This window comes from Ursus maritimus, unplaced genomic scaffold, assembly GCF_017311325.1.
Source record: "Ursus maritimus isolate PB19 unplaced genomic scaffold, ASM1731132v1 scaffold_29, whole genome shotgun sequence".
Classification (NCBI taxonomy): domain Eukaryota; kingdom Metazoa; phylum Chordata; class Mammalia; order Carnivora; family Ursidae; genus Ursus; species Ursus maritimus.
In genome coordinates, this window is record NW_024425452.1 from 30034310 (window position 1) to 30050329 (window position 16020).

At 33.7% G+C, this 16020-nt stretch overlaps 1 protein-coding gene across 4 annotated transcripts in view; it reads right to left on the bottom strand.

The window, feature by feature from the left end:
* Positions 1 to 4899: 4899 nt before the first annotated feature.
* The window catches only part of LOC103657496 (pleckstrin homology domain interacting protein), a 133268-nt gene continuing 122147 nt past the window's right edge, over positions 4900 to 16020 (bottom strand). For 3 of the 4 annotated variants that reach the window (XM_040643690.1, XM_040643692.1, XM_040643689.1), the window contains 3 exons: positions 15716 to 15975; positions 14996 to 15193; positions 4900 to 10413 (listed from right to left, as the gene is read on the bottom strand). In XM_040643690.1, coding sequence (XP_040499624.1) covers positions 9776 to 10413; positions 14996 to 15193; positions 15716 to 15975 — 1096 coding nt within the window. In that variant the 3' untranslated portion in view covers positions 4900 to 9775. The remainder of the gene's footprint in view (positions 10414 to 14995; positions 15194 to 15715; positions 15976 to 16020) is intronic. The other variant, XM_040643691.1, reaches the window with a different exon arrangement.

The following is a 16020-nucleotide window of genomic DNA, read 5'->3' on the forward strand; positions in this document are numbered from 1 at the left end:
ACACAGCAGTCAAAGATACTTTCCTCTCTCCTTCATTTGGGGTCACACTTACATTGCCTCTGATGGAGCTCAGCTTTTCCTAGCTCCCTCCCAATTTTCTTTCACAGGCATTTCCTTTACTTAAATCCTTCCAGTTTTAATCCCATCTTGGCGTGTACTTCTTAGAGGACTTGGACCAACATATGTCTAGAAATACACTGTTGGGGATTCAATTAAAATTAATGTGATCCATGACAGATTGGTGGTTTTTTTAAATGCAAGATATCAGAACATGATTATGGGTATTACAAGCAGGCCCTTTTGGTGGCCTGTATAATGGCCTTTTGCAATAAGACCCAATCTTAGAAAGAATTGCCTTTAGAGCCAATATTATAAATCATATATAGTGCCATTAACCCAGTCAACTCATTTTTGAGTAGAGAGCAAGTTACTTAATTCCTGTGCTTTTTAATTTCCTTAATGTAACATGGGAATAATCATTGTATCTAACTCATAAAACTATTCTCCATTCTAAAAGAGCTATGAAATGGGGGCGTCTGGCTGGCTCGGTTGGTAGAGCATGCGACTCTTGATCTTGGGGTTGTAAATTAAGAGCCCCACGTTGGGTGTAGAGATTACTTAAAAACACAATCTTAACAAAACAAGTAAAAGAGCTACTATATGTAAAGAATGTAGAACTGTGCTTGGCATATAGTGTTTAATTAGTGCATTAACGATCATACTATCAGTATGAATTTGGCACTTGAGTACATGTAGTTTGCAAAGACAGCTAAGATAGAATATTCTGTATTTAAGTGAAAAAAGTCACAAAAGAGATGGTCAGAATGGTTAGAAAAAAGCTAGAATTTGTTCATTCAGTGGCATGTCTGAAAAGGGAGAGAAGAACTTAATTTGCTCCAAGTTTTATATAGCAAGCTTATTTATTAATTGTAGTTTGATAACTGATGGAATAATGTCACTCTATTTTATAAAATGGCTACTCTACTGTGAGTTTAGTTAGCATTCCTTGGTTTCATAATAGTAATGACAGAGAAATACATTCCAAGACAATCTTTTAAGTGGTCTTAATAAGTGAGGAAGGCTGACTCAAAGAGGAAATAGGTCACCATGGGGATTAGCGAATTTTAATGACTCATGAAAAAACAGAACTGGGACCTCGGAGTCTTTAGGGTAGGGCTCTATCTAGAGCAAAGTGGCATATATGTTTATTATTTCTTTGGATAAATATGAGCTATACAGGTTTAATAGGGTTGTCCTTGTATCATGAAAACAGCACAAAGCTTGAAGAAATTATCCGTTTCATAAGTGTGGGTGTAGTGATTTAGCTGAGTCTATGAAGTCCTTTCCAATGACGTTTAAGATTTTGGTTAAAAATTTAAAATTTTAAAAATTTTGGTCCCACCCAAATCAAGTAAAGTTACATGTTAACTTGTAGATTTTATCCAGTGGAGTTAAAAATAATTTCTGTTTACTGGAAAAACTACAAAGTTATCATATTGGTCTGTAAAACATGGTTTTGTATCTAATCCAGAGATCTTACTACCTTCCTGTGAATAGCCATACCATCTTCTTCACATGCCTCAATTTTTTGTTGACAACTGGGCATTTAAAATATTATAATATGGAATTGGAAACCACATCCTCCCCACCCAGGTTTTTTCTAGTATTTGTAAGAGACATTAGGAACAATCTTTCTTATAAAAACAAGTAGCTCACAAACATTTTAAGAGCCCCAGTTCATATAATTAAGGTGAATCTTTGGGTAAATAAAGCTGATTTAATAATTTTGGTTATTAAAATTATTTCAAAATTTAAATAATGGCTGTCTTTTCCATATAAGTATGGAGTATAATCCAAGAATACATTTTATTTTTAAAATGACGATCGGGCTTGCTTAAGAGACAAGTTAATCTGAAGCCCTTAAATTTCTAGTGCTGGTCTGCTACTAGATAAACTAACATTGCTTATGTAATATTAAGAATAAAAAATATAAAATGTCTTCAAATTGAATCATGATTCTGACAAATGTTTGTATAATAGTAATTATATTTCATAGTATGTCAGCTTGAATATAACTTCCAAGATCCTCAGGTAACTTAAAACTTTGGACTAATGTTGAGTTAATTAATGGGTAATCATTGGATACCTATTTAAGATTCAATACTGAAATACTGCTCACTCAGTGTAATTTTATTTACATTTGCTTCTTGTATTTATATACTATGGATGGCTATTTTTGGGTTATGTATTTAACGGACATGTTCATTTTTGCAACTTTAAGGTTTCAAAGTTATGTGTATTCATGAGCTTTGCTAGTCTGCAAAAATGCTTCTATATGACAGTTTTCAATTTCTTTCCTTTGAGTTTTCTCAGTGAAATAGTTACACTGCTTAAAATTTGTAATTAACACATGTAGCTGAGACCAGGAATACTGACAGAAAAATACAATTAAGTATCAAGATAACAGAATGAGTTTGTTTTTCAAGGACAGTGTTTTTCCTGAGGTGTCTATTTGTTCCCAAATATGAGAAACTTGAAGATCTAGAAGAGTCTGAAAAGAAACTTACAAAATGTACTAAAAAAATTGGCAAACTCCCTCAGTTTTTGATGCACTTATTCACAAGAAAAGGAAGGGGCGGGTAGAGGGTGTGAAAACTTTACTGTTAAGGACTATGTCACTACCAAACTAGAATTTGGTGTTCTCCATTAAAATAATATATTGCTCTTAAAGAGCTCAAAAGAAGACTAAATTGCTCTTCAACTTCTGTATAACCTACTTAGATTTCCCCTATCTCTTCTGAATAATTTGCTTGGCTTTGTTTTGACTTTATAATGTCCTTGATTATTAAAACAAAGACAAAAATTAAAGAAGTTTCCCACTTGTGAAAGATGTAAGTTTCCTTGAAATTGTTCTGTTTTCTATGTTTTTTAAAAAAATACTTTATTTCACTTTTATTAAGGGGGAAACTCAACTATCAATTCTCAGGCCCCCATGATCCTGTCTTAATGAAGTGATTAAATCTCCTCTGAAAACTTTTGATTTTGCTTTCCCAAAATTGAATCCTAAAATAAAAATTTCAAGATGTGTTTTATACAGAAACTATCTTTGAGTCTTCCCAGAGGGCCCTGGGAAAATCACAAACTTTAGTACTTTTTATTAGTGTAAACAAATATTGCAACTCAAAACTTCTTTTTCTAAGGGTTCAGAAGATCTTGCACTTGCTATAATCAGGTTATGGCCAAAAGATAACGGCTTGCCTGAAAGTTAAACATAAAAGAGAAAATCAAGATTGAACCACAAGTACAGGGGACAGTATACAAATGAGAAACAATCAATGACTATTTGAAATGAATTGGATGTTGCAGATTATCTATTTTTTTAAAACTTTACAGATGAAGAAAGTGAAGCTGTAAGAGAGGACTCAACTCTAAGCTTAGTTCATTGCATTACACTGCTGCTACCATGCCTAGCTGACTAGGCAGAAAATTATTTCATCAAATCCTTTCTACTGCTCTTTTCCCAAACAAACCCAAGAGCATGGGGCGCCTGGGTGACTCAGTCATTAAGCGTCTGCTCAGGGCCTGATCCTAGGGTCGTCCTATTGAGCTGGAGCTCCCAGTGCATGGGGCTCCCCGCTCAGCGGGAAGCCTGCTTCTTCCTATCCCACTCCCCCTGCTTGTGTTCCCTCTCTCGCTGGCTGGCTCTCTGTCAAATAAATAAATAAATAAAATCTTAAAAAACAAAACAAAACCCAAGAGCAATCAACATACAGTAAACATGTTTAGTGCAAAAAGATTACAAGGTATATATTGCAAGGGATAGAAGTCTTGTGCTTTGGTTTTTAATCTTACTGTCCTTAAATAATAGGGAAATAGGCTCGAAGAAAAAGTTGATGTTATTACAAAAGAGAAACCAGTAAAAAGTGGTTGCTGAAAATGAAATTTTTCTTGACTGGTTCTTCTAAGTACATGCTAGGTATTATTATCAGCTTAGTTTAGAGAGAGGAAATAAAAAAAAGGTACTCCAGGAATGTTTACCTACTTTCCTCAACTTAGAAATTTATTTTATATAGTCATTTAAAAAAAATTTCTTAGGGACAAAATCACAAATCATCCTGTTATCTGCTTAATCTGAACTGTCATTTATTATAGCCTTATGCATTTTTATATTAAAATTAGAATTTTTAGGAAGTCAACAATGTATGCCAATCTGAACAAACTTCTAGGAAAACAGCAATGCTTTCACAAATCTTATTTTGTGTAACTGCTTAACAAGTGAAATTTTTCGACATTCCTTTTTGTAGACATTTTATTTCACATTTTGAAAAAAATACACAAACTGTTCCTTTGAATTATCTCTTAGAAATATCTGAATGTATTTATCACCCAGTATAGTAACTTGCACATAATAAATTAATGAAATTGTTTTATTAAATGTACACATTAAAAGGCCAAGTGACTTGGGGTGCCTGCATGGCTGTCGGTTAAGTGACAGACTCTTGGTTTCAGCTCAGGTCATGATCTCAGGGTGGTGAGATCAAGTCTCAAGTCGGGCTCCACTCAGCACGGAGTCTCCTTGAAATTCTCTCTCCCTCTACTCCTCCCTTTGCTCACTAAGGCTTGCATGTGCACATGCTCTCTCTCAAATAAACAAAACCTTAAAAAAAAAAAAAAAGGAAGGCAAGTGACTTATTTTCAACCTTTGATTATTTTGGAATTAGGATACTCACAATCCGTTAACTGGCTAGTGATTTTAACATTTTGCTAAATAGGGCAATTACATAATAGATTCTTTGGTACAGTGCCTGTTGAAATGATGTACTGAGTGCTTATGTTACCCAAAAGAAAAAAAAAAGAAAAAAGAAAAGCAAATAAATCAGGAGGCTCTACAAAATAGCTTAGAAAAACAAGTTTTCTATTTATTTAAAAATAAGTTTGTAGTTACTACATTGCAGGGACAGGAATTCTTACACATACATTCTAGTTTGTATAAAAGGATTCAAAGAATTATGCATCAAAACTAACATAGAAAGTGTCCACATAACAGTAAAGAAAGGTCCAATCAATATGTACAAAAAGAAAGGGCACTGCTATTCTGGTGTGAGACTGCCGTTTATAACATGGTACTCCAGGTTTCTGGGAGGAAAAAAACAAAAACCTCAATAAAGCTAAATAATTTGTCTTTAAACTCTGTGTTACTTATTACATACAACAGATTTGCTTGTGTTTAACATTGTTTTCTGTACAAAATAAGTATAATTTTAATTTGAAAATGTGTCAGTTTCAACTTTAACCCTCTAGGTCAGTTACTTTTAAAAAATTGAGCTACATTCTACATGTCTAAATATCGTGTGACAGGATTTAACAGTTTTCTAAAAGATCTTTAATAAAGACCTCATCTTCTTGCAGTTTTAATATGGTCCAAAAATGTAACTTTGTATTTTGCCTCAATTTATAGTTTACCATTGTGATTAATCATCACACACAATCTTAAAAGTAATGAGCGTGTGTGTGCCTCTCTGCATCATATCGTGTGTACTGTATCATCTCAAACCTACTCTCTTAGCTCCTTAAATGTAGAAACTCATAGCCACCCACTATTACGTATTTGGTTTGTGCCATATAAAGGTTAATTTCCTGATGATTTTATCTGCATTAAAAAAGTACTTCAACACAGAGCTATCAAAACTAAAAATCATATATATTTATAGCTCATAATATTTTCTGTTTCACTGCAGTGTGTACAAGATTTACGTCTGGAGCGTCAGAGTGGTACTTACAGTCTTCTGACTCAACTTGACCTCTTCTTGGTTACTGTACATAGTACAAAACGTCATTTGTAGTGCTTAGCTCAGTGTAATTAAGAATATAAGTAGTTTCTTAGTAAATGCAGTATTTAGTTCAAATCACGTGGAAATTTGGGGAACTGAGGGCAAGTGCAAGGAGGAAAGTAAGGAAATGGTGTATTTTTCTAATTTTAATAGGAAAATAAATTCTCACCTAAATATAACTAAATCGCATCAGAACCTGTTATGTAAAAAATACTTTGTTAGTATGGGGGTAATTGACAGAACATAAAAGTACTTCCCCTTTTATGACTTTTAAAATCACATATTTCCTGCATATAAGGAGAATGCTTATAGCCCTTTAAACTCTCAAGTATCTTGGTCCTTTCAACCGACTCAAAAATAAATTTCAGATGAACAAAAACATTCAGAATAACAATTTGTTTTCATTGAATAGAAAACAAAATCAAAATTGCTTCCAGTTGTCATGTGAGAGATACATAGGTATGTATGGATAAAATGGAATGCTAGAATTAAATACTATTAACCAGAGGAACTAATTTATAAGTCAGATTTTAAAACATGTAAATTGTGACTATCACATAAGCAAAATGTTATTTGAATACATTTGTTAAAATGTCTGATTAATATACTACACTGCAGATAAGGAGCAGTTCTAGATGTTAACACACTGCTGCATGAAGATCGTTTTGCAGACCAGTCTATCTTAGGCAATTCACTTCCAAGTGATACTAAATTCAGCCAAACTCATATCTCAGATGTGACATGTTCAAGCTCACAATTATTTTAATTTAATTTAATTTAAGGAGGGAGATACTTTCATAATAACGTTAATAGTCTTCGAATTTGTGGTGAAGCTGTGCCAGTAATAAAAACAATGGAAACAAGACCAACAAATCTTTAGTACATAAATTTATGCAGAAAACAGTCTAATGACATAATAGCAGATTGCAAAGGATAAAAATTTTAAGAAGGTATGTATCTATTGCCCAGAGTTGTGAGGCTGTAATTAAATTGAATGTTTAAACCGCTCATTTGCAACATTTTATAACTTTGTAAGATTTGATTGGGACTGGAGACTGTTGGGGTGGAGGGAGAGGATATTAGGGTTAGGTACTTAAAAATATATAAATTGATTTATATTTTCCATGTATGTAACAAGTTATATTTCTGAAACTTTCAATTAACTTGAGGTTTTTATTGCTCACCTAAGATAACTGCCAACATTTCCTTTTGGCCTACAAAGAGTACATACATGGTGTCATTGTCTCAAAGAGGATATTTTTCCAATATTTTTGATATTTGGTCAAACAGAACAAAAATATGATGACGACTTAAATTTCTCAATTCAACTTCTGTAATGTATAGAAGCTAAATTATAAAAATATAAAATCTAAATATATCTGGTATTACTAATACATTTTTAAGTGTTTCAATTACAAAGAATCTGAATCCAAGTCGTTTTTGCTTTACTAAGAAACCAGTGTCTAATGATGTCCAAATACGGTCATAAATATACAGTGTCTTTAGAACAGGAACAGTACATTTACTTGTTGCAGGTAAGATGGTAAATACTCATTTCTTTGCTCAAGAGTTAGAACTAATCCGTACATTGTACTAGAAGTATATTCCACCCTAAGACTGTGTACGCTCTTCCTTTTTCTGTACACACCTTAAAACTGTACACATCATTTTTACAAAAATGGAGTTATAGTCTATTATTTTTTTCCAACACAATGCAGATAACATCAGGAAATTACATGTTTCAAATAGATTGCCTTCAAAAGCAACACATTACTTTAATGACTTAAATCTCAAACATACACATTATTCTCAATAATGGTGTAACTGAAAGACTCATTTTACTATACAACCAAGCCATCCATTTCTGCATTATGAAGAGTTTTAACTACTGAATTTTAATTATATAGTTAAATATATTTGTTAGAAAAAAATAAATATACAAAAAACCTGAAAAATTTGAAATTATTTCTCAACTGCAAAATCACAGCAATCCAGTTAAGATCTGGAAAATGGTTTACTTAATTTCACAGGAGGATTTCTGTACAAATTTAGTTACAAATGATCTAAAAAGCCCAAATGCATCACTTTCCATTGTTCTTCAATACAATTAAATGACGGCTAACATTTATCCCTATCAGAAATAAGTAAGGAAATAATTATGTAATGTATTTTGCCAAGGTTCAATTAAAGACTTTATTTTTCTACATCAGGGTCATGCTGATACATATTCTCCCATCCTCACTTTTTAAAAATGTAGTATCTGAAAATTTTGGTTACATTTTTGTACCATACCAGTCCTCAGAAAATACTACATTCTTTAAACCTTTTAAAAAATGGACAATAATTTTTAAACAATAGAAATGGTATTTATGTTGGTTTTTAAGGTATAAAATAACTAACTGTACCATAAACAAATAAATAACTGCTTTCCTTTTCCATAGCAGTACATATAGCAATACATTCTCCTAAGTCATATAGTTATCATTTACAATAGACAACTTAATTTTACTAACGATGCAAAAAATAATAGAATACAAGGCACAATCATTAAATGGAATTTTTCTTTAGGGTGTATATTGACATACCAGCGTGATAAGGATACCATAAAAAGTGCAGAAAAAACACAATGTGCAATGAGACCACTGTATAAAACATGATTGCATAAAAAGTGATTTGGCCTATTTTAACCTTTAATAATTGAAAATAACCAATCTTCCCCTTAAAATTAAACTATAAAGTATGACATTTTAAAATTATTTTTATTCTACCACTATCTAAAAAATCCTGAAAAAAGAATTTATACCTGGGTAATAGTATATAAGTATGTGTTTGTATATATATATGTAATTATACCCATTTATCAATATATACACATACACACACAGACACATTTCTTTGTAAGTCATTTTAGCCTATTAGATATGTCTAAAGTTTAGAAACGACATTAATCCAGATCAACAAGTAAACATCAAATCCCATACCTTTTTCCTGTATTTTCCTTGAATCCTTTAACCACTTAAACATTTTCTCTAAAACATCTCTGTCAAAGGACCCACCAGTGCATTATTTTCTACTATTAAGTACCAAAAAAAGATACATCTCAGCATAACTCTTTTTAATAACGTGCTCTTTAGAATAATATATAGCCTTTCCAATATTGAAAAGTGTATGCTGTCCTGACAGTCAAAAACAGGCTTTCCACTGCACTGATTCTCAGTCTTTGGCACAATAAACAGAGATTGAGTGATTGATATAAGAATCAAGGTCTGAAAAATTAGACAGTCAAATGTTTTCCAATGTGGATATGTTTCCTTTTCATCAGTACATTTTCTCTTACGTTTGGCAGAAATGGAATACAGCAAAAGCCTTGTCTAGATTCTTTGTAGATGAACATTCTATAATTAAAATTAAACTTTTTAGGATATCAAATGGTGGGAATTTTATATTTATCTTTAGAGGAAACACACTTCTTAATTTACTGCTACTCTGGTAACATCTGTCTTCCTAGGGGCAGGACTTCTGTATCAATAGAAATGTACCTGGCTTGGTCAAAAATAATTCATTTTAACATGAAATGCTCTATCACTAGGAATATTATGCTCCTTAAGAGTGTAGCAGAACTGTCTTTTCCAGAAATAAACTGGGAATTCATTATAGGTCCTCAATTTCTTTTGTTTCAAACAGTGAATGAAATGAATGTTGAAATGCATAACCTATCTAAGGGCAATAAATAGCAAACATTTAAAATATATATGTATATATTTATATATATATATATATTCATTTAAAGAAGTGAAGTGTCTTGTAAGTTTGTTTGTTTTTTTGCAAATCAAATCATAACATTCCCTAATCCACCATAGCAGCAAGGAAGCAGAAGCCTTAGTTCTACGTGTTCCTTAACTGTACCTGCTTTATGATTTTGAAGTAAAATATTTTGGTACAAGTTACCAACCAATTAAATTAGCTTTTGCTTTTTCAGTCAACTTTCGGACTCGTCCTCTACTAGAAGTTCCAAAAGTCAAAGAGGTGTCTTCGAACAACAGCTGCCTTTGCTCCTCTTCGGAATCATCCTCGTTATAGAAAGCTGTCCTTCGACCTTGGTTTCTAGTTCTCATGTGGGGTTCAGAGCCTTTAAGTTCCTCAAACTCTTCTTCCTCATCCATAGGATCATCTGTCTTTTTTCGGTTACTTCTCCTTAGCATTTTAACACTTGTAGGAACTATGAGATCTGAATCTAGTTTTTGTGTCTTCATCTTCCTTTTCGGTTTTCTGCCTCCACGACTTTTTTTCTGTAACAAATCCTCTTTTATAGTATTAGTTTCAGAAAGAAAACTGCATGTTGAAGAAGGAACTACTTCATCTCTGATTGAATGCACATTATTTTGCTCTGAATTTTCTGGCTTTGCATACTGTAGCTTTTTGGGCTTTCTACCCCTTTTCTTGTGTATAACTTCACCACTATTGGTATTAACTTCTACCTTAGGCTTCCTTCCAGGTCCTCTCTTCACAAGTTTGGATGGCTGCCCTCCATGGCCATTTACTTGAATGCTTCCTGGTACGAGGGCATTGTTCTTACAATCTGCTAAAAAGGAACAACAGCACACTTAATATATGAAATTGCTTTTTTTATTTGACCCTCAAACTAGTCATTAAGGACACTGCTATACTTATGTAACAACACGATTCTAATTTTTGTTTTTACTAAAATGAGAAAAATAACCAACAAAGGCTAATAGTTTAGTGATATTATTTTCTACTTAAAACTCACAGAGGAGGAAAGATCCTCAATGAAATCATTAATGACTTCACGAGGGAAGAAACTCAGAACAAATAAATAACCTGTTAATACTGTAACTTATGATGCGCTGGGGTTAGCCAAGATTTCTTACGCCACTATTACCTTCACTACATGTTCTAATATAAAAGCATTGCTTCCATTACACAAAATGACCCTATATACTTGTAAGGAGCTTAGCAACCTCAAAGAATTTCATTGTTTACCTCATTAAAAAGTTTTCTGTATTCCTACCTTTAAGCAGCTCAAGTATGGAAAATGATCCAAGTATATAAAATCCAGGACATTTTAACTTGGTATTCTGAATACATAAGCATATCATCCCCTTCTACTTACCTCTAATCACTTTTTCCTACCAGGGATGGAATAAAAAGGGACTATCAAGACTGGAATGATTCTGACTCTTATTTGATCCCTTTTTGGATGTAATCATCATACCCTCTCTAGTATCACAGAAGAGTTTACAGTCTAAATATTTTCTATGTCCCTCAGAAGTAAAAAGGCTCTCCTCTCCTAATCCTACCACACACAAGGTTTCAGAGTACATCTACTGCAATAATTTACATCAGTTATTCTCCAGAAAAACTACCATGGCTTTGATATTCTTCATCTATCCTAACTACAAGAGTAGAAATAAGTTACTATGTTCTCAGAGCTGTTTAAAAAGGATGAAATAAACAACTAAACAGCAGTTTTCTTCTCAAGCTCTTTGAAACAGTCCTATATCCTTATGTATTGATTGGCAAATGATTTATTATCATAAGCAGTACTGACTCCATCTATCAATCAAATCTATTATGCATGCCACCATTATAATTGTAACAAATTCCACGATAGAGGTCATTATGCTTTATAAAAAAAATCAGAAAATTCTAGACATCAGACTCTAAATCTGCAGGATCTAGAGATCATGATGAACTGCCCTTCTGTGTTAAAAAAAAATGCTATTAGGGGGCGCCTGGGTGGCTCAGTCGTTAAACGTCTGCCTTCGGCTCAGGTCATAATCCCAGGGTCCTGGGATCGAGCCCTGCATTGGGTTCCCTGCTCAGTGGGGAGTCTGCTTCTCCCTCTCCCACTCCCCCTGCTTGTGTTCCCTCTCTCGCTGTGTCTCTCTCTGTCAAATAAGTAAAATCTTAAAAAAAAGAAAAATGCTATTATCCCATCAGATGAAGGAAAAAGGTGATAAACATGTATTATCACTAACTTTTTCCTTCAAAGTTCTGAGATTCTTTTGTTTGGTTGCGATGGTGATCTGCAATGCAATATTCTAGAGGAAATCCATAAAGAGATGAAAACTGCTTTTAAAGAGAATGCTTCTTCATAATGGTATATTTTGGTCATAGGTTTGAATTATACTTTGTAAATATCAAGAAAAAAAATCAAGGTCACAAGAGGTCAGAGACAGAGGGAAAAGGCAAAACCCTCATTTCCTGACCCCCAGAGTACAAATAATTTTCTTTAATGGTTTTCTGCCATAATGAAAGAAAGGGAAACAGGGAGAAATGTGTGTGTGTGAATAAAGTAATTAAATATTTTCTAATACACAATTACACTTAACCTGTCTGAGGGTTCTATAGATCTTGTTTTACATTAAGACTACTGACAAGGAATCTAAATATCCAGTCCATGTACTCACTATAGAAATTCTAAAGCATGATTTACTCCTTTTTGGGGGAAATAACTACAGGTTTCATCAACATTACAAAGCAATACACATACTAAAAAGGTTAAGAACAAATGCAGCTCTCTGTGTGGATCTGTGATGTTCACTAAGGTAGTTACTAAACATGTAGCTCTTGAGCACCTGAAACATAGCTATGCAATTGAGGAACTGACTTTTTAATTAAATTTAAATGTGAATACTGAAGCACTGTACATTTTAAAATATTGATTACATGTTGAGATGATATTTTTGATATAATGGAGTAAATAAATTATTAAAATTGGTAATTTCACCTGTTATTATTGCATGTAGTAGCTACTAGAAAACTTAAACCATGTAGATGTCATGGTTTATATTGTATTTCCATTGGACAGCACTGTCTCTTGATTCTAATAGTTAATACAGGTGTCAATAGTTATGTAATAAGTCACTGTTAATAACTTATTAGCTTATTGTATTTCTATACTGTACTGGTAACTCTTACATATTTGTGATACTCAAAACTTGTAAATCAGATTGGTTACGGGACCTCCCTACCATAATGTTAGAACCAATTCACTATATACATTTGATCTATGTAGGGTTCAAAGTGACAAAAGCAAGGCCAATAAACTATACAAAACTTTTAATTCAGTTCAGAAAGGAAGCAAATATAGAAATACAAAACACTCATATATACAAGTCATTTGCTTCCTTATTCAGTACATGTGTTTCTCAAGTGAGCACATTTGCTTCTTTATTCAAACACTTATTGTCCACTATATACTAAGTATAGGTGATTAGAAAAAATAATTAAACACAAGAGTTCAGATTCTACTGGATATAGACACATGTAAAGAAGAATACTCTAAGTGCCACAAAAAGCAATGAACAGGGTGTTCTGGGAACATAAAAGATGAAATGCTTGATTTGGTCTAAAGAACCCAAGAAGCTTCCTGGAGTTGATGCTACTTCAAAGTGAGACTTGAAAGGTAACAGGAAACCATTAAATTGGGAGGAAAAAAAAGACATTCCAAAGGAAGAAAAGGGCAGTGAAAATTCAGGGACTTCCAAGCTGTAGGACAGCTGGCACATAAAAAGGAGAAAGAAAGTAAAGAAAGCCTGAATGTTAGGCAGCAGCCAAGTAATGAAGAGTCTTATATAACAGCAAAAACATTAAAACTGATTCCACATATGATTTGAAAGCAGGGAAGGGTTTGAAGTGTGTGTGTGGGGGGAGGGCATGCAGACAACATGTACTAGAGATAAATGATCAGAAAGATCACTTTTGCACAATGTGGAAGATGGACCAGGTAAGGAAGAGCTCAGAACCAAGACAGTAAGACCAGTTAGGAAACCAGGACAACAGTCCAGATGACAAATTATGTAGGCCTGAATTAAGAACACAGAAGTGAGAGGAGGAATGGATTTTAGAGATATTAAGGAAGCAGAAATAACAAGAACTAATGACTGTGAAGTAGATCTGGAAGAGAAGGCCAGATGACTCCCTGATTTTAAGTTTATGTAGGGGGAAGATCACCATTCATCAAAAAGAGAACGTTTCAGTAGAAAAATTAAATTCTGAGAGGTTGCTGAGGAGAACATTGAAGAGGAAATTGTTTAGGCATACTTTGGAAGTCATGATATGAAATGCTTATTCTTGAGCTGCTTATTGCCAACAAGCCATAATTGTTCTAACATGTCACAGGGTACATCGTATCAGTTACTTTCTCCTTTTTTCAGGCATAAAGACTTTACAATGAAAATCTGCAGATGAAAGAATCTGGAAGCTTAACTCTAAAGGGTTAAATGTTGTGATAGAATAGAGGCTGGGCTGTAGACAACCCTAATGAGTTATTATTTAGTGAAGGGCAGTGTGATGAATTTTATGATGTAAGAATTCAATTTTTCTAGGGGCGCCTGGGTGGCGCAGTTGTTTAGCATCTGCCTTCGGCTCAGGGCGTGATCCCGGCATTCTGGGATCAAGCCCCACATCAGGCTCCTCCACTAGGAGCCTGCTTCTTCCTCTCCCACTCCCCCTACTTGTGTTCCCTCTCTCGCTGGGTGTCTCTATCTCTGTCAAATAAATAAATAAAATCTTTAAAAAAAAAAAAAGAATTTAATTTTTCTAGAAAAGTAAAGACTGCTACATTGGGTTAATTAAATTCAATTTAATTTAAACTTCATGAATACACTTTTTAAAAAAAGATTTTATTTATGTATTTGAGAGAGTGTGTGTGTGAGAGAGAGAGAGAGATCATGAGCGGGGGGGAGGGGTAGAGGGAGAAGCAGTCTCCCCACTGCGCAGGGAGCCTGATGCAGGACTCGATCCCAGGATCCTGGAATCATAATCCGAGCCAAAGGCAGATGCTCAATGGATTGAGCCACCCAGGCGCCCCGAATACACTTTTTAAGGTGTTGTAATAATGAAGTCAGGAACTATGTAATTTACATCATTAAAAACCTTTGATTCTAGAATTTGTTTTGATTTCCATATAGCAAGTTTTTCATGGCTTTTAATCTAAAGTTTAATGACAATACAGTTTGCTTTGGGCACAAAGCTGCAAATCAAGAGATGTCTCACTGAATGTATCAACTAGTACAGAATGTGTGACTTTTAAATGGGCAACCTAATAAAAAGTGGGTATAAATGCTACCTCTGACAAAAAGCATCATTTTTAAGAAATACCTACTATGCATCTGGGAAGATAATAAATAACACCTTACCTTGATCAGTGATAGGTGTTGACTTTGTAACAGTGGATGTTTTTGAGAGGACAGATGATTTCACTTTACGTTTGACTGGCTTTTCCTTTTCCATGTTTTCTTTTGCAGAATTATTCCTAGTTCCATGACTGATACTGGATTGACCAGGGCTTGAAAGAGTATTCAAGGTTTTGGAATGTTTCACAGAATTCTCTAGAACTAAAATACACACACACACAATATTAAAAGCTAAGAGTTATTTAAGCTAAAAACAAGCAAGGAGGTTGGGATTACTTCTAACCTGAATTGCTTGAATTAGCCAAAAGGATAAAACCTAGGAGTTGCTAAATGCTTCTTTAGGATATTTACTTTCAAACAGGAAAAAGGAATACACAAATAAACTCTTAACAGTTCAGACCTTTTTGAGGCTGTCCAGTTGCTTCAAGATTATGAAGGCAAACCTTGGCAAACTGTTACCAAGTCTGGGTACCAGGATTTAAATTCAGGCAATTTGGATCAGAGTTGCCATTTTTAAGCATTATTCTACACTGATATTCCTAAGCCTCAATTTTTTCTTATTAGAAACAAAAACAAACAAAAAAGAGCAAAAATGATAGAGAGAGCAAAACTAATACTGTCTGCTGGAATTTACTAAAACCCAGGATATCTCATTTGGCAAAATAAAAGCTTAAATTTAAAAATTATATATACTTCAATTTAGAAACTGCAACTGATTCTTACTTGTTTTCCCTGGCATTGCAGATGTATTAGCTTTTGAAATTAAAGTCTTTGCTGCTGAGGAAGTAGATGGTTGCTCAGTGGTAACTGGATCTACACCCACTCGGTTGCTTCTGGTTCGAACTACAGAACTGGATTCTGCTTTACCGTTTATCTGAGTGGCACTATGCCGTGGTGGTATTGTTCGTGTAGGTGTAGAGAATGGAGAGGTAGAGGTATCTGACTTTAGCTGGGGTTTTAACGTCCTTTTTTTCCTTTCAGGGCTGTAAATAAAATAATATCATTAGTCATCCTTATAGCTTTATGTA